At 34.0% G+C, this 27,148-nt stretch overlaps 1 protein-coding gene across 1 annotated transcript in view; it reads right to left on the bottom strand.

Moving 5' to 3' along the window:
- Positions 1-4,365: 4,365 nt before the first annotated feature.
- The window catches only part of Sf3b2 (splicing factor 3b subunit 2), a 61,851-nt gene continuing 39,068 nt past the window's right edge, over positions 4,366-27,148 (bottom strand). Inside the window, exons 9-13 of the mRNA XM_069816397.1 lie at positions 25,019-25,221; positions 19,524-19,878; positions 18,586-18,827; positions 14,454-14,772; positions 4,366-5,903 (exon numbers count right to left, since the gene is read on the bottom strand). Of these exons, the coding sequence (XP_069672498.1) occupies positions 5,832-5,903; positions 14,454-14,772; positions 18,586-18,827; positions 19,524-19,878; positions 25,019-25,221 (1,191 nt within the window). The 3' untranslated portion in view covers positions 4,366-5,831. The remainder of the gene's footprint in view (positions 5,904-14,453; positions 14,773-18,585; positions 18,828-19,523; positions 19,879-25,018; positions 25,222-27,148) is intronic.

Here is a 27,148-nt window from a genome sequence, read left to right as displayed (position 1 = left end):
CATTGCTTGTCTCCGAATTGTAGCGAAGATACCCGAAGGGAACTACTTTGCTTCTAGAGAGCGGCCACTTTTTCTTTTGACAACTGCACCACGTGCCCAATATATCCGTGAGTGATATAATCATTCCGAAACCACATTTAAATAACATTTACCAGAAAATAATATTCCACACATTTAAACATGCAATAATAACAAAAAAAAAAAAAAAAAGCGAACCTCATATGATGCTTGTGCATCCGAGTCAAATTCTGCGTCATCTTTAGTAAATTCATGTGGTAGAGATGCGACAATATCCCAGTCTATGTCATTGAGTGTTACATCATCAGTTTCGGGAGCAGGACATCTCTGCGAGTTGTTTTTCTCTATTTCTTTTGCTAACAAATAAATATAAAAAATACTGAATCAGAACAATTTTGTTCATTTCGTTACAGTCAGTCCTAACCTAAAATTATTGTAATAACATTTGTACTTACTTTTTGGACATTTGCATGTAGCATTTGTTTTTAATCTCTTCCACTGCTCCTTCAGACGAAGAATGCTGCAGTTCCAGTCACCGAAACTGGCACAGAATTTGTTGTATACAGGATGGGCAAAATGTTATGTATGGCATCTTAAAGCATTGAACTTATAATTACATACTTTCATAGCCTAATTTGACCACTTATTTCATTTAGAACTATGTCTTTCCATAATTAATTTTCAGGGTGAGACAAGGTTCCAAGTGCTGATAGAACTTTGTCAAACTATTTTTATTCATTACTTAAAACATTATTATTCATTACATAAAACTTTTAAACTTTGAAAAAAATTGTTCTCTTTTAATTTATAATTGGATAACAATTGACATTAAGTAAATTACTGAAATTAAAATTATATTTTGTGAACACAAATCAGATCTCTGTTATATCACTCTTCATGAAAGGCCAATCTCACTTAATGTTACATGTGGAGGATGTCTACTTCGAATATTGCATTTCCATGATTATGGATTAGATACTACTTTCCATACTTTTTTTTTTCTTTTGTGTATTTTCTTGCTTATTTCTGAAATTAATAGTTATATATTTCTTTTTCGTTATTACACCTATTATAATTTCAATGTCACTTGTATTATTTAAATGTATTTGTATATTGTATGTTGTTCATATTATATTACATTTTTAAATTAAACAAATAATTACACAATTAAAAATATTCTGCATATAATTAATTGGGAGTATAATATTTTCTTCAACATTTGTTCCAATCTCCCAATAAATAATAATGTTTGACGAACAATGAAAGAGTAGGGTCTATTACTGGCCATAGAGGCAGCTCTTCTAAATGTCTCTACCTTATCTGATATACTTGAATGCATTTTCAGTGACTTGATAGGAGCTATTCCAAATATCATGAAATATACTCCAACTTCGTATGCACAAATTACAATCTCTACACAAAAAATATTAAATAAATTAAATCTTCAAAATAGTATTCCAATGGATACCTAGTCATTGCGGCATTACTGGAAATGAGATTGTAGATAATACTGCTAAACAGGAAACATCTTTGGGGCCCAAACCTATGCAAATAACTTTTTTAACCAGCGCATATTCTGCAATTAATTCTCATTTAACAAATTTATGGGTCGAATTATGGCTTTCTTCTGATAAAGGCCAAGTACTTCAAAACATTCAAAAGAAACCTAATGATTTACAAATGTTCCGCAACATTCCCAGACACATACAAACTTTCTTGGCAAGAGCCAGGACAGGCCATATTGTCACTCAGAAGTATCTTCACCTCTTTAATCTTGTTGGCTCTAGTAGTTGTTGCTGGTGTAACAATAACGAAGAAGATTTCTAACATATCCTCTTAAACTGCCCTGTCACAAGCATCCACAGAACTAATCTAAAATCTGCAATCCCTGTAACCTTGGACAATTCTCTCCAGTACATATTGATTACACCTCATTTTTGGAATGTGGCTGCTGAAATATACAACCAGCATCGTGCTTTTTACCCATCATTTGTAAGAAGAGGAAATTAATAGTGAAACATAGTGGAACACGTGTTGTCAGCAAATGGCTGGATACACTACGAAGATTGAAGATTGAATTTACATCAAAGAATAAACATTACCGGTACTCAAACTCTCATAGATTACATCCCAATATAAAAAAAAAAACTGACAAATTTATCAAAAGAGAATTACATAAAAATAATAAGAACAATATTACTAGTACTATCACAAAGCCTGAAATATTTCATCAAAATTTTACTTCCAAAGAATTAAGTATAAACCAAGAAATCTCCTGGTCCCGACAACATTCATTCAGAATTTTTTAAACATCTGGGAGAAAAAGCCAAATCTGTACTTTTATCCATTTTCAATTTATCATGGAACACCTCAATTTCTGCAGCTTGGAAAAAAGCAATCACTATACCAATTCACAAAAAAGGGAAACCTGCTCATGATGTTAATAGTTATCGACCAGTAGCACTATTAAGTATGATAGCAAAAACTATTGAGTCAATAGATTAACTTGGTATTTAGAATCCCAAAATCTTATCACCAAGACAAGCCAGCTTTTGGCAACTACACTCTATACTAATGAACAAGTCATATGCCTCGGCCAAGAAATTTAAGACACTTTTAACAAGAAAGAAGATACCTTGGCAATATTTATTGACTTGCAATTAGCTTATGATTCTGTTTGGAGAAATAAATTATTACTAAAACTCCAGAAATTAGGTATCTCCAGCAATATGTTCAGATGGATATCAGAATTCCTTAGTCAAAGATTTATTGCTACTAAATTCTATAACTCACTTTCTAGTTACAAACATATCGAGGTCTACCTCAGCACAACTTTATTCAATATTTATATAAATGACTTACTCTCCCTATTAGAGGGATCAAACATGAAAACAGCACTATTTGCAGATGATATAGTTTTGTGGACTTCCGGATCTCACAGACATAGAGACAAAATTCAAAATTCTGCTCTTAAAGCTCTAAATCAACTACATGAATGGAACACATCAAATTTGATGACACTCAATTTAAGAAAAAGTAACTACCAAATATTTTCACTTGGTAAAAAAGGAAAGAGAATTCAATATCCAATACAATGGCCAACACCTTCCTAGGACTTATGAATCCAAATATCTTGGAGTTAATTTCGATAGTAAGTTAACATGGAGCAACCATTTGAAATACATTTCTGAAAAAGCTCGTAAAAGATTCTCCCTTCTGAAAAGACTAGCAGGAAAGAAATGGGGATGCTCTAGAAATACTCTGAACACTACATACAAAATGTTATACAGTCAGTGCTGACATACTGCAGAGAGATTTTAATTACTTCACCTTTCATAAACGAAATAGAACATGTTCAAAAACAAGCTCTCAGGTTCATTACTGGTGGAATCAAAACAACAATAGGAGAAAAAGCACTGATGCAGTATGAAGAACTTATCAGATTACCAGGAAACAATTGGCATTCATACAGTCCTCTCTGTAGATTAAAAGCTCAAAAAAGTTTCATATTCATGGTTCAAGAATTAAAACAAAATATCAACATCCCGAATTTAAAAGAAAACTCCCCCCCCCCCCATAAAACCAACCAAGTAACTTATCCCAACCAAGATTTGAACCTGGGCTCATTTCATGGCCAGATGTGCTAACCATTACTCCACAGCAGTGGACCAATTTTACATTTACTTTATCTGTTTATTTAAGAAAGCAAGATCTCATATGAAATGTAAATTCTAATTATTTTATTTAATCTCATCTTTAAGTTTACACATTATACCAACATCACTTTTCTTTTTTCTGTATTGTTGTGCAGTATGTTATTTATATTTCTCCAAGTGGCGCTTCAATACCTGCAGTTTTAACACATCGTACAGGCTGTTACAAAAAACATTACAGTGCTTCTATTCCTCAAATGAGGTATAGAAATTCTTATACATTCCGAAATTTAAAACACATGGTCTAAAGACATTAATTCGTCAATTTAAGCACAGAAACTTAATCATAAACAAATTTAAGAAAAATATTTTGAATTCAATATTTTCTAACATTAATAGAAAAAACAAGAGTTCGACCAAGTTTGGGGGCCAGTGCCCCCCACAACTCCGCCTATGAGTGTTGCTCCAATATTGCAAAGATGAATTTCCTAAATCACTTTTTGTTACGACGAACTTTTTTGGAAAGTAGAAATAACATCCATTCTCGTTATAATAATTAAAAACAGCTGTTACAAATTTTGAGAAAGAAGAAAACTATGAAGATTTCTGAAATGTTTTATAGACAATAATAATTTATTCATACCAACAAACCAACTGGTGTAATCGTGAATGACTATAACACTATAAAAAATAATACTCTTTATATATGGTTTTATTGTAGTGTTCGAAACATATCTTTTACAAGGTCTTTTCAATTTCTCTGAAAAATAATTAAGAGTAAGGATGGTGGAACTTGAAAGTGGCCTTTGCATTGCCTATGAAAAGATGTTCCATCATTTGTCTAAAATTAAGTAAATATCATGAAACATAAGAGTAGTAACATTTCTTCAGTATTCAGTTTTAATCAAATGACGTGAGCCAAGTGCTTGTCGTATTAAATAAATACATATTATGTAAATGTACGTACACGCACAAAATATATTACAGCTAGAATTAAAGAAAGATTTTGAATAATCATGGAGAAAGTCTAGTTTCCCAACTTTATGTTTTTCTATTCAACAAATAGTTATGTATCAGATTTACATGCTCATGATATGGTTTGAAGTTTCAGTGAAGGCAAGGTAGAATTTGAAGTTATAAAGACTGTGTTGAGGCCACATTTTCTCTAAGATATTCACATTTCTCTGCGTCATCATTCTACTAATTCTTAATTTCGTTTCATTATTTGTGAAAACAACTAACCTTACTATACTGTTTTCACTGTAAGAAAAATCCTAATGTAAACACAAGCACGTGGCTGTCATACCTGTGATTGGCTCACAGTCGAAACACTCACATGATGCAGGAAAATATAGTTCGTATTTGAAAACTATCATCTTGTATTATTTGAAAATAAAAAAATGAATTCTAGTTGTTAAATACAACGAAACATGTAACTTCACTCATATGTAAAACGATATGTAAAAGAAAAGCTACTTTTATATTTTGTTATGTACTATGAACGTGGATGAATTCAAACAGTAATACCGAAGTAGTCTGTTCTTGTAACAAGCTGGCGTCACTTGAGCTCGTAGTTGTTCACGTAACCACGTGGTACTGAAGTATCACTTCTGCATCCTCGCTGTGTGTGGTTATTAAACATAAGAGTGGAAACCCTCTCAAAAGCAGAGAAAAACAAATAGTCTTAAATGTATGTAATAAATTATGTGAGTTTTAATTAGAGTAATTATAAAGTAAATGTTTCCTAAGCAAACGAATGCATAGTAGTGAGGTTTGGCCTACTTGAAGAGTAACGGGAAATGTTTAACATGAAACAGAATGTACAACAGTAGGCGGGAACATGTATTGAGAATCTATGGCGCCAAACAGCGGCCAATGAAGCCTCACTTCAGTCACGTGCCATTGTTTATATTAGGATTTTTCTTACAGTGAAAAGATTATAACTAGCATGAAGTACGATTATCACATTTAAACTATTACTTTAGCTGAAAACAGATTAACATAGCGTGGGAGAGAAACAAAAAAATGTATCAGAAAATAACTTAAAACTCTATCACAAAAGTCAGTACCTTTAGACACATATTTATTGTGAATGTTCCAGTCACATATACCAACATTTTAAAAAATGATATAATACATAGCACTGCAAATGCTATATTGTTAAAATTTGAATTCTTTATACTTCTTTGCTTGCTTATTATCCTGATGTTGTTGCCTTTGCTTTCTTTTATTCTGTAACAAAAGAAAACATAATTAATTGTTAAAATCAGACAAAATAATAATAATAATAATAATAATAATAATAATAATAATTATTATTATTATTATTATATGTATGAGAATGCCATTCCAGGGTCCTATTTCATGAAAAATCAGATCAACAAGTACATATGTCTGGCACTACAAGTTACAAATATTTCAGAAGAAATACTGATAATACTACTTGCTCTTTACTTGCAAAAATTCATGTAAGTCTGGGAATGGCTCCTTCCAAGAAATGTTATTTGTAGACTTGAAATTTTGATTAAGCTCAAGACAAAATCTTTACAAATTTAGCTTAATTTTTTACCTGCACTACTGTACTAAGAACAGAATGAAGAACAGTTGCTTTAGAAATACCATGCACGTTACTTACTATATGCTATTGCCACATTGCCTACCAAGGTCACTGACACAGTTTCGAAGCAACAAGTGTGACTTGGATTATTTATACTAGGTTTTTCAGACTGTAAGATGAATGTCAGATAACCCCATGGCAAACCCTTGAATTCGTCTCGTCAAATATAATATACTGTATATTGACTAACCACACAGAGCTGCAATATGACTAGTAAGCCTATGATCTTACTTCTATTGTTTGGATGAACTGTATGCCCAAATTTTCAAAATTAAATCTTAATCTCGCACTGAATTCAAGGATAGTTGTAAAATAAATGTTCATGTGATTTCTAAAGTTTTTTCAGTAACAGTGATAACGAGGTTGCTCTAAGTCAGGCATGCCTTGTGCAGTAATCTCTGTTTGATGTGCACTTTCTATTCCCCTACCTGGAGGGAGTGAATCGTCTTGGAGGAGAATGCGACAGGGCTATACAGACCTGCAACAGCATATAAACTTTTCTTTCAGTAACGCAGTTTCAGTACGGGTGCTGATTTGACTATGTCTGTCAATGAGTTATGATAAATAAAGTGAGGAGTTCAGAGAAAACGAAAAGAGAAATTACGAATCATGTAACATAATTGTTATAATGTTTTCCTCAGCCAACAATAATTATTTTAAAATGAAAGGCTTTCATCAGCCCATGTCGAGGTAATAGTGTTGTGATAGAGCAGATTAGTAAAGTTCTCAAAATATGATATTGCCAGCGCTTATGTCTTAATCAGTACTCTCACAGCAAAACGAACTTGACAATGGCGTTTTGGAGTCTGTACTAACATAGCCATCAAAGATTAGACGACTTACGACTTTCATTTCATAAGCTGGTAAGTGATGAGAATATAGTGAGGAATACATGTGAGGCTCTTGAGGTTGTAAGGAGTGCAGAAAGCAAATATTTCAAGGCGGAAAAATTTTCTGGAAAAATATATAATGGCAAATTTTCCAACTCACATCACTATATTATGCTAATATACTTACATTAATAAATCTTTAAACCTGACATAAGTAGAATATCGCACTTCACAGCTTGTGAACTACACTTTTAATTTCTTTCAGTAACGCTCCCAACTTGTTGATACTTGCTCTCAACGTTTTCCAAATAAACTATATGTGAATTTAAATTCTAAGCTTAATTTATATTATTTATTAATATTAATGTTAATTTATATTGACATACAGCAAGGAAATTATTTCAGTGTAAAAACTTCACATACTGCATATAATTAATTGGGAGTATAATATTTTCTTCAACATTTGTACCAATCTCCCAATAAATAATAATGTTTGACGAACAATGAAAGTGTAGGGTCTATTACTTTAAAATAATTAGTACCTACTATGTAAAATGAAATACTTGTTCGTTTTTTGCTGTTTCGAAATTACTGCAATATTTTTTTCTTCAAATACTATATAAAAATCATATTAATAAATTATGCTTTACAAACCACTACTTTGTGAAGTATAACTGAGTAAGCATAAAATTTCTTGTATTACAATTGTCAAGTATAGACACTGATAACCGTGTTTTTTTCCTTCTGCTAAATGTGTTTATAATGTCCAAATGCTTATTTAATCCAACCCTAGAAGTGCAGAATAGATTATTGTACACCCCTCCAGCTAAGAACGAATAAGAGCAATGCTCGAATGATGCAGTCTGGACAGACCGGCAATCCGCGCACAAAACTGCACATTTAGAGTCTGATTTCTGGCATGCCTGCTCTAAGTCCTCATACACTTAACATATTTATTTTCAGTAAGTTGTTCCAACATGTCAGTTATTTCTGCAAAATCGAGTACATGCAAGTGCAGTTCATTGAACAAACCTTTTTTTTTTTATTTAGGATTTTTCTATGGCGTAGTTCAACGAAACAAACTCACAAACCATGAAATGAAATATCATTCATTCATTGTTGTGCCCAAGGTCAGGTCTTTCACTGCAAACCCAGCTTCTTCCATCATTGTTCATTTAATTTTTTTCCTCCGCTGTTCTCTGTCGAATGCATCTGTATCTTGTAATCTTTTCAGCTCCATACACAGTCTCACTCCTTCCATCCACTTTTCAGTTAGTCTTCCTTTCTTATTCCTTCTTTCTGGTTCCTCACATCGTTTCCTTCGGTATTCTTCCATGTTCCATTCTCATTACATGCCCATACCAGTGTAATCTTTTTTCATTTATAATTTCTATTACATCCTTTTGAACATTTATTATAACCCTTATTACTGCATTCCTTATCTTTTCCCTCCTTGAATTTCTAGATGCTCTTCTCCAAAATACCTCTGACTGAGGTTCTGGCTGATATGTACATCTATTATCAGGCACTACACCTCACTTGGCGATATGTGTCAGAGGAAGAACAATAATTGTTTGTATACATCTGAAATCTGACTAGTGTAATATGTAGCTAGTCAGCGATGTATGTAATGGAGGGTGAAAGGAACTGGCCACCCTACCCCATTATCTTCTTGCCTAATTGCCTCATAAGTGATGCCTTGTTGGTGTCACTTGTGGGGTTCAGACCTGTCTTCGGACAGTTGACTAAACAACAACTTCTCCAAAAGTCTATTTCAGTGGTTTCTAACTTTCCTTCTTGTATCCTATATGCTGTCCAAGTCTCTGCTCTCTACAGCATTATACTCTCTGATATTGCTTTATAAATGATTTTCTTTGTTTTCGCCAATGTGTTGATGCTTCAGAGTAATGAATTTTAACGTCCTAATAGTTCGTTTTCCTTGACATATCCGTCTATTTATAATTTTGATGATCCTTCTTCTTGCAGTACCGAACCCAAATATTTGAAAATTTGAACTTTCTTTACTTTGTGTCCTCCAATTTCGATTTCATCATTACTTGCAGTCATGTATTCTGTCTTATTCAAATTTATTTTTAATCCCTATTTGCTGTACTCTTCTTGTAATTTTCTACACATGTAGTCAGAATCTACAATGACTGAATGAACAAACTCTGATACACTAATAAAATATTCATAAAAACTGTAAAACTTTTCTACAACTGCCAACTTGTACTAATTTTCTTGTCAATTTGAAAAATCTTGAACTATTACTAGTCTTTTTCTTTCAGAACTTACAAGCTTACAAATATAGCTTTGTGAATCACCTGTAACATGTTAACTGTGTCTGGAGAAAGTGATTTTCTCCTACCACACTCTCTATAGGACAGTAAAAAGTAAAAGGTATCCCCTTTACATGCCATGAAGGCACTTGGGAAGCATGGAGGTAGAGCCCCATGCTTTCTAGACCTCAGCACTAGAATGAGTGGTGTCTATAGGATAGTAATACTGTAGTTATAAATAATGCAATGTCTTGTATATTTCAAATTACTGTGGCCTAAGCTTGTACTGTAATAGATTTAGTGTCAAATGCAACAGAAAAAAATTAGATAATTTAAATTTGGTGCCAGTCCTATATTTTACCACACGGCTTACTGTAACAAATGAAATCTCAGATCGAAAGTTATCCTTCAAATCTTAGATAACATGTGAGATATTTTTGCATCATATAACTCGAAGGCCACATGTTGCAAAAATTTCTCTCGTGATTTGAATTCGCAAATTTCATGTATGTACTCTGCAGATTCAAACCATGTATTTCATGGTTTGGATAGGTGTGGGAAACAATTTTTGCGTCATCCTATTATGTATGCAGTAAATCTAATCTGTTTCCTTTTTCGGATATTTAGAACTGTACTAGCTTCAATTTTTGCAACAACAGTGCTAATCTTATCCAGATTGCACTGCCAAATCTGGCAAGTTAACTTTGTAAGCCCAAACTGAGACATGAACAAGACTATCTCCCATTGAGCCTTATTTACTTACTTACAAATGGCTTTTAAGGAACCCGAAGGTTCATTGCCGCCCTCACATAAGCCTGCCATCGGTCCCTATCCTGTGCAAGATTAAGCCAGTCTCTATCATCATATCCCACCTCCCTCAAATCCATTTTAATATTATCCTCCCATCTACGTCTCGGCCTCCCTAAAGGTCTTTTTCCCTCCGGTCTCCCAACTAACATTCTATATGCATTTCTGGATTCGCCCATACGTGCTACATGCCCTGCCCATCTCAAACGTCTGGATTTAATGTTCCTAATTATGTCAGGTGAAGAATACAATGCGTGCAGTTCTGCATTGTGTAACTTTCTCCATTCTCCTGTAACTTCATCCTGCTTAGCCCCAAATATTTTCCTAAGCACCTTATTCTCAAACACCCTTAACCTATGTTCCTCTCTCAGAGTGAGAGTCCAAGTTTCACAACCATACAGAAGAACCGGTAATATAACTGTTTTATAAATTCTAACTTTCAGATTTTTGGACAGCAGACTGGATGATAAGAGCTTCTCAACCGAATAATAACACGCATTTCCCATATTTACTCTGCATTTAATTTCCTCCCGAGTGTCATTTATATTTGTTACTGTTGCTCCAAGATATTTGAATTTTTCCACCTCTTCGAAAGATAAATCTCCAATTTTTTTATTTCCATTTCGTACAATATTCTGGTCATGAGACATAATCATATACTTTGTCTTTTCGGGATTTACTTCCAAACCGATCGCTTTACTTGCTCCAAGTAAAATTTCCGTGTTTTCCCTAATCGTTTGTGGATTTTCTCCTAACATATTCACGTCATCCGCATAGACAAGCAGCTGATGTAACCCGTTCAATTCCAAACCCTGCCTGTTATCCTGAACTTTCCTAATGGCATATTCTAAAGCGAAGTTAAAAAGTAAAGGTGATAGTGCATCTCCCTGCTTTAGCCCGCAGTGAATTGGAAAAACATCAGATAGAAACTGACCTATACGGACTCTGCTGTATGTTTCACTGAGACACATTTTAATTAATCGAACAAGTTTCTTGGGAATACCAAATTCAATAAGAATATCATATAATACTTTCCTCTTAACCGAGTCATATGCCTTTTTGAAATCTATGAATAACTGATGTACTGTACCCTTATACTCCCATTTTTTCTCCATTATCTGTCGAATACAAAAAATCTGATCAATAGTCGATCTATTACGCCGAAAACCGCACTGATGATCCCCAATAATTTCATCTACGTACGGAGTTAATCTTCTCAAAAGAATATTGGACAAAATTTTGTACGACGTCAACAAAAGTGATATTCCTCAAAAGTTACCACAGTTGGTTTTGTCCCCCTTTTTAAAAATAGGTGCAATTATGGACTCCTTCCATTGTTCTGGTACAATTTCCTTTTCCCAAATAGCAAGTACAAGTTTATAAATTTCGCTATATAATGCATTTCCACCCTCTTGTATTAATTCTGCTGGAATTTGATCGATACCTGGAGACTTGTAATTTTTCAGATTTTCTATCGCAATTTCGACTTCTGAAAGCGTGGGTTTGGGTATAAATGGCTCAGCAGTTTGTATTTCAATTTCGTCCCGATCATTTCTATTTGGCCTATGTACATTTAGTAGTTGCGCAAAATAGTTTTTCCATCTGTTTAGGATTGATGGAGAGTCTGCAAGTAAGTCACCATTCTCATCCTTGATCACGTTTACCCTTGGCTGATATCCGTTCTTAAATTCCTTTATACCCTTATATAAATCTCGAATGTTTTTATTCTTACTATTTTTTGTTTCCTCATTCACTTTTCCCTTCAAGTAATCTCTCTTTTTATTCCTAAGTGTATGACTTGCTTCCCATCTTTCATTGAAATAATTATCTCTATTCTCCTCAACTGGGTCCTGTAAGAATTTCAATTTTGCCTGTTTACTTCTTTCTACTACCATGCAACAATCTTCATCAAACCACGGTTTCTTTTTCTTAGTTTCATAATAACCTATGCTCTGCTCAGCTGCAATTTTGATACTATCTCTGATATTTTCCCACACGCTATTAACATCTAATTCTTTCTCAACTTCGTCAGAACTTTCTAAAGTAGCAAACCTATTCGAAATTTCGACCTGATAATTTTGCTTAGCTTCCTCGTCCTTTAATTTCAAAATATTGAATTTAGTAATATTAACTTGTTGCTCTACTCGCTAGGCTACTGATAATCTTTCTCTTAATTCTCCTATCACCAAATAATGGTCAGAATTACAGTCTGCACCCGTGAAAGTTCGAATATCTACTATACTAGTATGTCTCCGTTTATCTATCAAGATGTGATCTATTTGGTTGTGTGTCAATCCATCTGGAGAAGTCCAAGTATATTTATGTATATCCTTATGGGGGAATGTTGTACTTTTGACAATTAAATTTTTCGATGTGGCAAAGTTGACTAATCTAACTCCACTGTCACTACTAATTGCGTGTAGGCTCTTTTTTCCAATAGTTGGTCTAAAAATATACTCCCGTCCTACTTTAGCATTGAAATCCCCCAATAAAATTTTCATGTGATATCTAGGTAACTGATCAAAACTATGTTCCAATTCCTCATAGAAGTTATCCTTTATATGGTCGTCTTTCTCTTCTGTAGGGGTGTGAGCATTTATCGCACCATCTACCCTTAGGTACTAAATATGATAACCTGTCACTGATAAATTCGACCTTTTTTACTGCTGATTTTATCTTTTTATGAACAAAGAATCCTGTTCCTAATTGGTGATTATTGTTTCCTTCCCCATAATACAACAAGTAATCTCCTATTTGTGATATGCCATTCCCATCTAACCTAATCTCTTGTACTCCCACGAAGTCTATTCTATATCTAGCGAGTTCTTTTGCTACTAATGTTACCCCTCCTGTTCTATAAAGACTAGTTACGTTCCAAGTGCCAAATCTCAACTCACAAAGTATTAGGCCATACTATTAATGTATTCCACTGCTGTGGAGTAAGGTTAGCATGTCTGACCATGAAATGAGTGGGTCTGGGTTCAAATCCTGGTTGGAACAAGTTACCTGGTTGAGGCTTTCCAGGGCTTTTCTTCAACTCATTAAGATAAAATGCTGGGTATCTTTCGAAACTGGACCCTAGACTCATTTCCTAGCATTATCACTTCATCACACTCAGATGCTAGATACCCATAGCAGTCGATAAAGTGTCTTAAAATAACCAATTAAAAAATATAAAATAAAACTATAATTATATACTGCTGAATCAGTAACAATCCCTAGCAGATTATGATATTGTATTTCATATTGAGCATGTTGCACCATTAATATTGACTAGTGCTACAATGATTTTGGTACTTGAAATGTTACAACTCTATATAGAACAGGAGGGGTAACATTAGTAGCAAAGGAACTAGCTAGATATAGAATAGACTTTGTTGGAGTACAGGAGGTTAGATTAGATGTGAACGGCATAACACAAATAGGAGATTACTTGTATTATGGGGAAGGAAACGATAATCATCAATTAGGAACAGGATTCTTTATCCATAAAAGAATAAAATCAGCAGTAAAAAAGGTCGAATTTATCAGTGATAGGTTATCGTATTTAGTACTTAAGAGTAGATGGTGCGATATCATAGTTATAAATGCTCATGCCCCTACAGAAGAGAAAGGCGACCAAATAAAGGATAGCTTGGAACACACTTTTGATCAGTTACCTAGATATCACATGAAAATTTTATTGGGAGATTTCAATGCTAAAGTAGAACAGGAGGATATTTTTAAACCGACTATTGGAAAAGAGAGCCTATACGTAACTAGTAATGATAATGGAGTTAGGTTAGTCAACTTGCCACATCGAACAATTTAATTGTCAAAAGTACAACATTCCCCCATAAGGATATACATAAATATACTTGGACTTCTCCAGATGGATTGACACATAACCAGATCGATCACATCTTGATAGATAAAAGAAGACATACTAGTATAGTAGACATTCGAACCTTAAGGGGAACAGACTGTAATTCTGAGCATTATTTGGTAATTGAAGAACTAAGAGAAAGACTATCAGTAGCCAAGCGAGTAGAGCAACAAGTTAATATTAGAAGATTCAATATTCCGAAATTAAAGGACGAGGAAACTAAGCAACATTATCAGGTAATTTTATTATCCTCACTGTTAATATCTTATATTTATACCTATTTTTCAGAATTTCGTTGTAAGAAATCAATTTTATTTGTTCTGGCAGCTTTGTTATCTATGTATTTATTATAGAAACCAAATTCTATAATTATTGATGTGTTACCTTTTGTCTTGCTACATGATCAGCAAGCATATCAGACAAATCTTCCTTCTGTAACTGTGACTGTTGTTCCCTAATTTGCTGCTCGTATCTTACAGCCATAGCATCTGTGTCAACAAGATCCAATTCTGAAGGATCGAGTGCAAGTTCCACAGTTCCTGGACCCTCTGGACCACCACCACGTCGAGTGGGAGCAATAACTCCAGGTGGAGGTGCTCCAGCACCTGTCATGTCATATATATGTGTTGATGCCATCATTGCTCCACCAACACGATCCATGCGTTTCTCAGGAAGAACTTGGTATAAGACTGGTGTTTCACTTCTGTAAAGAAGCATATCATACAGATCTTTATACAAAAGCTGCAGTTTACTAATGAATAATTTATACAAAATAAATCTCATAAAAGTAGCAAGAAATGTACATTCATGGAGGTACATGTAATACTAGTCAAACGAACTTCTAATTCTCAAATAAACTTGTATGTGCTGAGTATGTTATGTCATGCATCATTATTTATTATGAGAAAATTAATATGAATACAAAATGTTTATCAGTTACTTTGCTATAAATATGAATTAGGGTTGAGGTATTGTAAAGAAAAAGTGGGTGGGTATATTCTGCAACCGGACGGATGAACAACTGCAAAGGAAATGATGTAGTCTGTCTTGTCTATCGGGCATCAGTCTGTTCAGTTCCTATATTTATAGATAAGTGGCTTTATTTGAATTGCCATCTGTGATTTTTTAACTTAATTATATACTTTTATTTCTGTTATTCAGAATATGATTTTGGAAATGGAAAAAGAAAAACCTAAACATCAGGTTTTACATAAACAGGTGCCTGGCACTGTTTCTCGTTATGAATTCTTTCAAAAACGAGTCACAAAGCTATATCAATTCTTTCGAACATGAATCATAGAACTTCAACCAAGTGTTCTATGTACTCTCATGCTAACAACTTGCTTAACACTTCCTAGCAAACCAGCTTTTAGGGAACAGTATGTTATTGAATGATTGCAGAGCAAATATCTCGACCTATTATTTGATCTAGTTGTAGAAGCAGTGTCTAGTTTCTTTATTTCCAAGCACGTAGTTAAAAACATTAATTTTCTCAGCATGGTTATTAATATGAACTGTATGTGTTAGTGAACAATTACAGAAGAAATATCTCGATTTACGGTATTATCACAATATATGTATTAATAAAGTATGGAAACTGTGTGTTAAAAGTGCTATGACAACTTGTTAGCTGAGCATCATTAGTGCTTCCGGTAGTCAATAAGTACAACTACGTGCTCACTACATCTCTTAACTTGGGAAAATAAACACATCACAAAATATGTAAACTTAAATATATAGAAGATACAAATTATTTCATGGCTGACAACATAAATTTAAATAAAGGAACAATATGTAAAGCACAGAATTTTACATGAGAATTGGCACTAACTTCAACTGTTACAAGTTTATTAACTCGAAAGTGATTAATTGGAAGGTTAAGATCACTGTTGTTATTAAAAAGAAAGAAAGAAAAAGAACTCCTAAAAGCCTCGTATTTAACTCTCCAATTGGGAAATGTAAAGACAGTATAGAGAGCAGTGATACAAAAGACCTTGTTCCAATGTTAAGCAGAAAAAGACGTCCAAGAAAGACGTTGGTACAGCAATTTTTTTATAAGGATTGATTTATACACACTTTAAAATCTAGTCATATCGCATGTGTATTATTTTTAGGTATATCAGTAGGTCTTTGACGATTGTTGAGATTCTGTTTCTATTGCAATGAACATAGATGGCTTGTCTTCATGTAAATGATTTAGATTTTGTTTAATGTTCATAATAATTGTAATTAAGACGATGAACAATAATGGTATGTAAATTTTCAAGCCAGCATTTACCTTTGTGACTGAGGGGAAATCATGAAAAACCTCAGTCAGATTGGCCGACTGCTTGAACCTGGGACCTCCTGAATGCAAGTCATAAACATTACCGTCTGAGCCCACTTTACTCAGTTACAGCAGTTTTAATGCATTCTTATTGAAATTCATAAACTGGTTGTTCTCAAAGCGTTCTGTGCATACATGGCAATTTTCACTCAAATATTTTTAATCTTTTAGTAGATCCTCTCACCGATCTTTTGTAATCCATATTACAATAGAATTTAACATAAAAATGAAACGAAATGAAAAGATACAAACCCAAAACAACCACGTTCAGAACACATGCTAAGCGTAAGTCAGTATGCCTACGCTATATGTATCAATGTTGTTGTTCAATTGCCTGGATAATTGGCAATGAAGCCATTAGTTCCTATTTTTTGAGATCTTTGAGGAAAGTGTAAAAATGCAGTTCTATATTTCGTCTTTTGTTATGGCTGCAGTTTACACTGAAAAATAAGGTTCTTTCGAAACCCTCATTCTTCTAATAAATCTTTTGCTTCTACATCTTCACTATAACATAAAAATAACAGTTGACTTTTCCAGTAGTGTTGCTTATCTGTTGCATGGACTGCTAGCTATATGCACGCACATGTCTGTCTGGCAAGAAATATGGCCAAGTTTCCATACTACATTAATACCTATACAGTAGTATTACAGTTATATCTATTTGTAGAAGTAGCATTTATTTTCTTATTTCCAAGCATATAGTTTAAAATATTAATATCTCAGTGTGCTTACTGCAATGTGTTACTGAACGATTATGGAGAAAATATCCCTAAAATTATTACTTTAGTTACACAGGAAAACCTAGCATATGTCCTGGGCTTGGCACATGTCAAAGTGACAATGACGCGAAAATTATCTCATTTGGCACAAGGAAATGTCATTCACTCGTTTTCTTACAACACTCTAATTCTAGTGTATATTTATTCAAACATGTCACTTTCAACAGATCAATAACTTATGTTAACAGTCTCGAATTTAAATCCCCTTACAAGATTCGAATATGAAACACCTCTCATTTACTTACATGATCTCTCTCTCCCACTCTTTCTAGACATTTAGAATTATATTTGGATTTCAATGATTGTTTGTGGTCAATTTTGTGGAGCCAGTAAATATAGGATGGAAAAAACATAATATCAGTTACGCTTTCTGGCTTAATCTAAACACTCCATCCACTCGACATTATTAACAACACACCCTTTAAAGATCAGAAGTGGCAACTTTATATCTAATGAATGCCTTTCAGGCCACAAAACTTCGTCGAAATGAAAGCACGCACACGTGCACACATGCACACACACCACATGTGTGCAAATAGCAAACATTCTGGACTGATCTGAGAATCATATGACATGGCATAATAGCGATGATGATGATGATGAATGATGATGATGCCAGCAATGATGTAATTTTGGAAGATGGTGATATAGAATATAAAATAGAATATATAGATATATTGAACAAATAAGATGAAAGCAAAGACAGTGTTTCTTTTCATATTGTCTCGCCTCTCCATTTTATTTGTATATGTCACCCTCTTTGAATTTTAGATGAATTTCTAGAGAAGAAGAAGGTGGTGGAAAATTCCAGTGTATCATGACTGCAAGTACAAAGAAATCTTTAGAGTGATAAACTTGGTATAGTAAAATTCTATTTTGTCAAAATATGCTATAAAAATATGTAATAAATTGCAAATAACACAAGATTTTGTTTCAATTAACTTATTCTCTTGTTTCTTCAGTGTTCGACTGATTGTCTGAAGTGGAGAGAAAAAAGAAAATTGCTTCTTGGAAATAGGTTTAGGCCTATTTGGGACACTCTTGAACAAGTTAACAATCTAAGCCTTCTCTCCTATTTCAAAGACTTCATGTGAAGCACATTTCAAAAACTTTAATTAGTAAGAGCATGAGTGACGACATTTTGCTGTCGATTTAGTGGTACAAAAACAAACTTATATAGAATACGTTGACACTTGGACCACAAATCTGGCACAGAAACTGCAATTTTCTGATTCAATCTTAGTACTAAGAAAAGTTAAGAAAGAATACTACAGTTACTACATTGTACTGCATCACTCAGAATGTAAAGTTTTAAAAATGAGATTTTGTTCAAACCTTAATATTTGCGCCTCACGTGCATTGTATGTCCTAACTATAGTAGCTTCTAGATTTTATCAATAAGATATCTTACCCTTCCATTTCACTTTCAATTTTCCGTTTCCTTAGTTCAATAATCTCTGGTGTTTCCATGCCTGCTGGGATAGATGTAATACCAGATGGTGTAATCAACCCCTCTGCTGGAGTCACTAATCCAGTTTCATCCTCTTTCTCCCCTTCTTCCTCATCTTCTTCTTCCTCTTCACTTTCTTCTTCAGATTCTGATTCCAACTCACCCCAGATAGTGCGATCCACCTCTTCTTCTTCTGGTACTGACTAAAGAGAGAAAAAAAGAACCTATAAAATATTCACCTTTTATCCAGCAGTATTCAGATAGTTCGTTATAGTAATGTAAACTTGGAAATATTTCGTACAAGAATTGTAAATTCATTACGTAAGGAAGATAAGAACACGTTCTCACTATGCATGATTCCTTATTCTAAAATTCAAAGTTCTTGACATTTTCAGTTTTCATAACTGAGACCCTACATAACAAATCCCATCAGTTACCATTATGGCTTAAAGTGGCGAGTTATAACTTTAAAGTGAAATATCTTTGCTAATGTAGGCTATTAATGAACTCTGATTTCACCAATCTTATATGGAACATTAAAACGGTGTTTGTGAATTATGTTGTTGTTGTTTTCTAATGCCAGGCGTCTGACAATAAAGTCATTTGACCTCTTGCACTCCAATATTTTTCAAAGATACTATCTTGACCAGCCAATGAAGCACAGATTTGTGAATTATATAATGCATTTTCTGATTCACCTGCCAAATGAATCAGACTGACAACAAATAAAATGATTGTTTTTTTAGTCATAATGATCATATTCATGCATTTTCTGTTCAGACAATGATAGTTTTTTAGTCAACGATCATATTTATGCATTTCTGTTCAGAATTTATACATGCTATTTATCATTATGCTGTATCAAGTAATAAATATTTTCTGAAATATTATTAGTATACCTGATAATCTTGTCCCTGTACGCCAAAAACATCTCCATAAAGTGGTCTGCCAGTCTCGTCAACTGGAGGTTTACCCCACCCACCGGCATGGTAACCAAAAGAGCATCCTTCAGGTATAGGTGCATTCAGTCCAGGAATCTTGAGATTTGGATATGATGGAGGAGGTCCATAACGCTGCATAGCAATAAGCCAAGGAGGAGGAACTTTGTTTGCACTCGGACCTACTGGCATTCCCAAAGCTGTTCTCAACTCTTCACTCAAGTCGCCTGGTTTTTTCTCCTTCAACCGAGTCTCAAATTCCTTGCCTTCATAATACAGATCTCCATGGATAGACATACGTGGTTTTGTTTGCCATCTACAAAACAAGAAGGAGAAACAATGTCTTCAACTTGAATTTAAAGTCAGTTTTTTTAAGAGATGAATGCAGTGAAATTGCCATGTTGGCTTGTGAAGAATATTTATTTATTTCATTTCTACATAGATATAATTCAACTAGGAAACTTTGGATCCGATACAGAACCTAAGAATAAGCAAAAAATGTCTTATAGACATACTGTTTCTTTAATTTAGTTTTACAGTTACTTCTGTCTTATTTCAATTTGTCAATAAATGTTGAACATATTACGAACTTCAAATTGTACCATAGGTGAAAATTCATGGGAATGAGTAAGCCAAAACAGCATTTCTTATTCATCCATTTGCTTTACAATCATTGGCTGCGTTCAGCCAGGACAGCGCTGAAGTAGTGCTGAAATAGCGACAGCACTGAATGCCTTGCTGGCCGACAGCGCTGGAATAACGGCCGCCATTTATCGTAGCAAAATTTTTTTCGCTGCAAGCCTGCTGCTAGCCAGCAAAAGTGGAGGGGGTAGACATCAACCAATGATGCCAGAGTAGACAGAACAATGGCGTGTTTCTCTGTAAACACAGCGGACATTTTGCAGTCTGGTCGTTCAGCCACTAACAGCTGCTGTAACTCAGCAAAAATGAATCGCTACCCCAGCGCTGTCCCAGCTGAACGCAGCCATTGATTTAGAATGTTTCTAGCAATAACACAAAAGTGAGATGGTGCCTCATCATGCATGAACAACATACTGCAAATAATATCAAATGAAACTTCTTCCAGTAACTCAACAAAATCACAGCATGATTCTCCTGTCTATCTTCCACGAAAAATGAAAGGCTTAGTAATCTTTTGCTTGTTTGTAGACAGTTCTATTCATTCCCCGAAAATATCCAACGTATTAAACTGAAATTCGTAAAGTAATACGAAATGCTTGCAGTATATCAAAACTAAATATGATGTGTTAAACTAAAATACAAAATGTAAGGATGAGGAAATACCATATCTACGCCATCGAATATAATATGCATACCAAATATTTTATCCTAAAATCCAGAAAAAAAAAAAGCTGGCGAATATAATATGCACCTGTGCTAAAAATCAGTCAAGATTAAAATTATATTATTAAGACAAGTTGTAAAGGCACTCCCTTACCTCTAGCTATACATCACATTCATCCTCATTTGCAGTAGGTACCAGAACTGAAGCTTCCGGCCAACAGGTCTGGGCTTGTCAGAACACTGATTGATGATGACTAACGTCATGCTACTCTTTCGTAAGTAATTATTGGTCAATTCTTTTGGTTTAATTAAAGATGCGCAATTGTTGAGAGCTGTATTAATAAAATCTCACAATAAAAGAAAAAAATGTTGTTAAGTCATTCTAGTAGTTAAAAATATTATTCTTGGTAATTGTTGCCTAAAATGGAAAAGAAATTACGAATGAAAAGTGCGCAAAAGACGAGAATACACGAACGAGAAACTGACTGTTTCAGTTAGTTGTTTCCCAGCATATCTCGTGACATAAATAGACCATTAATTTTAATTTGTTCAAGTCAGTGTTTCAGTGCGAATATAATATACACCTGGTTTTCAAGACGTCATTTTGTCAAAAAAAGGTGCTTATTATAATCACGTAGGCCTAAATACGGTACAATATGTGTTCAATGTTACGATGTGGCTGGAAATTCAAAGCTGCCCTTTTCTTGTTTCCGCACATGTTAGCTTCAGTAAATTGGTTGTTTGCCAATGGAAGAATCAATTCAAAGTGGGGAGAGAAGTACATGTAGAAGGAAGGAAAGGAATATTTTAAACAATGAGAATCCAACTCCAAAGCTGTGACCGCACTGAATACAACTATCTTAGCACCCCTCCAAACTGAAAATATTTTGACAAACTCAACCTCATATGACGAGAAGGTTGCTGATTGGTTCTTGAATTCCACTGAGTAGAAGAAAGAGAAAGTGTGTCTGTAACTGACTTTTCTTTTTGTAAAATAATCACATGTTATTATATATTAATGCTATTTCAGATGTAATTAAATGTCATTTCAGTAAAATGTTTTTCTCACTTGTACGTTTTTTTCTTCAGATCCCATAAAAACGTGTAAATGAAGTTTTACTGTATCTATTATTCCTTACTGTCAACAAGTCTGAAGTTGGACACTTTCCGCTATATTTTGTGTAAAATATACCTTCATTATGCATTTAGGGTGAATTACTCCACACCATCGTATTAATTTCAATTTCCTTTATATGCTGACATACTTGTCAATCCACTAAAATATATAGTCGCACCTTGAAAAAATTATTTGTAGGTGTGTGACTTAACCCGTGAAAATGGTTTGAAGTTGAATACTTTTACAAATGAGGACGAGAACACAACTAGTACGAAACAAGATGTAAAAATTACAAATTTCAATCTTGAAATTCACAAACAAATTACAGATTGTATCCTTGAAATCCTACTCTGAAACTAAAACCTGTCACCTGGTTAATGGTATACTTAAACCTGCAGAAATGAAAAATATTGGTGGATTGAGTTCTCTTTCAATTTGGTCATAATCAGTGATTCATTTATTCTCCAAATCCGGCCATCTAAGCCTATTGTTCTTCTGAAGATACCTAGCACAACTTATTTCCAGCCCCTCAACTGGCATCACTTGTCTACATGAGCAATATAACACCTACTAGTAACACCATTGTCAGTGGTGCATTTTACCAGAACTCAGTTTCCCTCTTTTGAATCCTCAAAGTTCGAACACTTATTTAGGTCCTCCAATGGTACTACCAACTTCTAATAGCTGAAGCAATGTGTCCGACTCCAAATGGAATATCTCAACTGTGTGTCTGACTCCACAAGGAATTTAAAAAAATCTCATTATTTCAAACATGTTTGTATAATTTACATTCATAACTATTTCTCCACGTTCACAATAAAATTCTAAACATTTTTATATATTTTTCCATACAGTTACGTTATTATCGGAGATTTTCATTGACAAAAGTTAGACAAACATTTTCCCTCCAAAAATTGTTTACTATATTGTTTTAAAATTTTCTATCAATTTCGACAGGAATCGTTTAAAAATTCAATCATTTGTAAACCATATAACACTCATACTATTTAATGATTTTTTATTATAATTGCTGACAATAATTGTTATGACGTAAAATCATCCTTTCATAATGTATGCATAATGTCCGACTCCACCACCCCGTTCGACTCCAGACTGGTTGACAGTACTGGTAAATGATGTTCATGTCATATACTGTTTTAGGTGCTCCAGATACAACTACTGAACATTAAAATTATTTGTCATTTTTATAAAAAAAATTACAAAATCCTTGTAACAGATTAGGAAAAATTCTCTTTACTTACATTCCAATTTCCAGAATATTCAATTACGCAATACAGAGTCTACAAGAATCAATGATGGAGTTTCATCAGGTTACTAACAATTTTTAATTTCAATCCACACACTGGCAAAAACATCTGGAGTAACACTTGCAATTGCTTGTCTGATTTTTTTCCTTGAGGACAACCTGGACACCTGTAAATCTTATTTTAGACATAACCAGAGGAAGATGTCTACTGGGATAAAGATCAGGACTTCTTGTAGGCCAAGGGATGGGTGCATTTCTGCCAATCCATTGCTCTAGAACTCGACAATCCAAATCTTCTGACACATGAATTGCAAAATGTGGTGGTGCTCCATCTTGTTGAAAGATGATCTGAAACTCAGAGTCTTCCGTTTGCTCGATTTGAAGAAACAGAAACTTTTCTAGCATATCCAAAAATCTGGTTGTGCATTAGGTCATACCAAACATTGATCTTAGAAGAATCTCAAACGTGTTCGTGTGTGACATGTGGAGTTTGAGATCCAAATATGTTAAACGAGCTGATTTACACAACCAATGATATGGAATGTTGCCTCATCTGAGAAGAGGATCTCATTTAGAAATCCTGGTTCAATGTCAATTTTTTTGTAGCATGTTAACAGCGAATTCAACCCTACGCACCTAGTTATGTAGCTTGAATACATGCAACAGTTCAATTTTATAAGCATGTAATTTCCATCTCTTTCACACGATATTATACACAGTCGATTTAGGAAGATCTAATTGAAGTAACATAAAATTAATGAAATATGTGACTTAGGTAGGAAAAGTAATTCTGAAGCATTAATTTACAACAAATTATTGCATCTAATAGCTGAATAAACTTGTATCCTTAACTAGTCGAATGGTTCTGCTAGAAAATATAGGTCTAAAGAAATATGTCCCTGGAATTTTTTTCTTTTCTCCTGAAACGTGAATTATAGATTTGTTGGTTGGTTACATCATTATTTTGGGGAGGTCTTCAAATTGTTGACTATGATATGCAATGGACATTTGAAGACTCCAAACATAGGATGTTGGAATCTTTCCACTTTCTTCTGATCTTCTAAGTCTTCCTGACTTTATTATGACAACAATGACAAAAAAAAAAAAAAAAACACATGAATGATTTTCTAAAGTGGAAGTAATGATTTAAGTAATGATTTAGAGAATAAAATTATGTACATAACTTATAATTAAGAATGCATTCCAAGTTCTTTTATTTTATATACGTGCAGTAATTTAACCCATTATCTATGTAAAAACAAAGCTTCTTCCTGTTAAGCAATCACCCCTCTAAAAGACCAATTTTACATGGAATTAACAGTGGTCGTTTAATACAGGTTTCACTATAACCTCAAGAAATCCTACCTTTCATTCTCGGAGACACTGTACTTCCAACAATTTGACAGTAATCAAATCACTTGAACTGAATGCAATCTTCGAATTTCAGCACTGATTTGACAAATGCCAAAGATTGAAAATTACGAAATGAAAATAAATTCTTTAATAATAGTTAACAATTGCGTCAGTTTCACTGCCGCTTCCACCACCATACTTGATGAAATTAGCTTGATGACTATTTCTAATATTGTTATGAATCTCTCTCTCATTTATTACATTACATCATACGAATTAAGAACAAGATTATGTAAAACAGAACTACTTAGGCCTACTTTCTTTTCGCAACAAACAACTTTTTTCTCTTTTGCTTCATAATTATTAGTTTTCCTTCTGTATTCAATGGTAGTAATATTAGATCATTGATCTTACTTGAAAAATGCATCATGAAGTTTCTGGTAGTCAATATCAATCTTTCCAAGCTTGGGTCTTGCCCGTTCTCTCATTTTTGCTTTTAGAGTCCTCTGATCTTCTTTTTCTTGCAGTGCTGCTCTCATTTCCATAATCCCAGTCTTCTTGATAAAATCGGGCAAGTCAAATGGAGGCTTTTCAATACCACGCTTTCCTTGCAAGTACTAAAATAAAAATCACTCAATTATGCTATTGCTTATGCACTCTTATATTCAACTAAATGCATTCAAACTATATCACTTTTATCATTTGTAATATATTTCCAAAACTTGTTAATATATACAGTGAATTAAGGATTTTATTGGATGATGTGAATAAAGTTGAGTCTGCTCAGAAAACTCGCAAATTTTGGAGTTCTGCTTAGTTTGGTGTGAATAAAAATATTATTGGATATCTTCGACTCACTGTTGAACCTTTGACCCTGAGTCAGAGGCAGAGATACTCGGTCAGCAAGTCAAATGAGTCTACTTCGCGTGAATAAAGTACAACTCTCACTCACTTTATTGAACTTTAACTCGTAGTTTTCTAAGTCGTGGAACATTTCCAACATATTCTTCTTTTGAGTTCAATAGAGGGGCGAAAGCAGTGGAGGCGACCAGAAACATTTGCACCTTTGTATGGGGACAATGCTATTGGAGAGAGCATGGCAAGAAAATGGTTTTCTCATTTTAAGGGGGGTTGTTCTGACATTAATGACAATCCACGTTCAGGAAGATCTTCGGGGTTTGATGAAAACCATTTAAATACATTAATCCAAAATGATCCATGTCAGTGTACCCGAGAACTGGCAACTGTGATAAAATGTGACCATTCCGCCATCGTTCGACATTTGTCACCAACTGAGATGTCTTGCACATGCAATCCAAGAAAAACGACCAACAAGACTGCGTGAAGTGATGCTACTCCACGATAACATCTGCCTACACTCTGCTAACCTGACACAAAACACTATTCAGGACTTGGGTTGGGAAGTCATTCCACACCCACCTTATTCACCTGATCTTGCGCCCTCAGATTTTCACCTTTTCTGCTCTCTATCGAACAACCTTCAAGGAATTTCCTTTCCAGATGAAAATACACTCCGAACGTGAATTGACGACTTCTTTAACTCAAAACCACGCCATTTCGACAGGTGTGGAATCGAAAAACTACCGCAGCATTGGCAGATTGTTGTAAATAGTGAAGGAGAATATACTGTTGATGATTAACTTCTCTCTTATGTGTATCTGATATGTTTAATAAACATATACAAAATCGCTATGAAATTATGCACCAACCTAATATTCAGCAAATTCCGAAACTCCGGAGAAAAGGTTGTGTAGATGTTTTTCAGAGATTTGGTTTTCCTGAAAATCTGCATGTGTTGGACAGTCAAAGAGATGTTGAAATACAGTATTGTGAAAACTTTGCATATTTTCACAACAGAATTCTTATTTTTGCAGACCTGATATGTGAATGTCACCACTTTGCTGCATATCTAAAAGTGAGTATAAATCTGAGATGATCAGCATTATAATGGCCTTAATATACAACTGTTCACACATGTGGAGTAATGGTTAGCGTGTCTGGCCACAAAACCAGGTGACCTGGGTTCGAATCCTGGTTGGGGCAATTTACCTGGTTGAGATTTTTTCGAATTTTTTCCAATATGAGTAAATGCTGGGTAACTTTCGGTGCTGGACCCTGAACTTATTTCACCGGCATTATCACTTTCATTTCATTAAGATGCTATATACCCTAAAATGTTGATATAACATCGTAAAATAACCCACTAAAATAAAAAAATATATATACAATTACCAGCACATGAAAATGAGAATATTATGTCAGCATTAATCAATATGCAAATTGCTGAGAATTTTTCTGGGATTGTTTGTGACCAATGTATCTCAATAACGTTCATTTTCCAAGCTAAAATTAATAAAAGATGAATTTTAAGAAATCATATGGCACAACCACACTTAAGTAATTTAAGCTTGATGAGTATTGAGCATGCAATTGTGGCAGAGATTAATTTTTAAGACACAGTTCACGATTTTACTTCCTCAAAGTGTCGAGAAGTTCCTCTACAGAGACTAATATTTAAGGGAA

The sequence above is a fragment of the Periplaneta americana genome, chromosome 17 (genome assembly GCF_040183065.1).
Source record: "Periplaneta americana isolate PAMFEO1 chromosome 17, P.americana_PAMFEO1_priV1, whole genome shotgun sequence".
Taxonomy (NCBI): domain Eukaryota; kingdom Metazoa; phylum Arthropoda; class Insecta; order Blattodea; family Blattidae; genus Periplaneta; species Periplaneta americana.
This window is presented reverse-complemented; position numbering and strand designations above follow the sequence as displayed.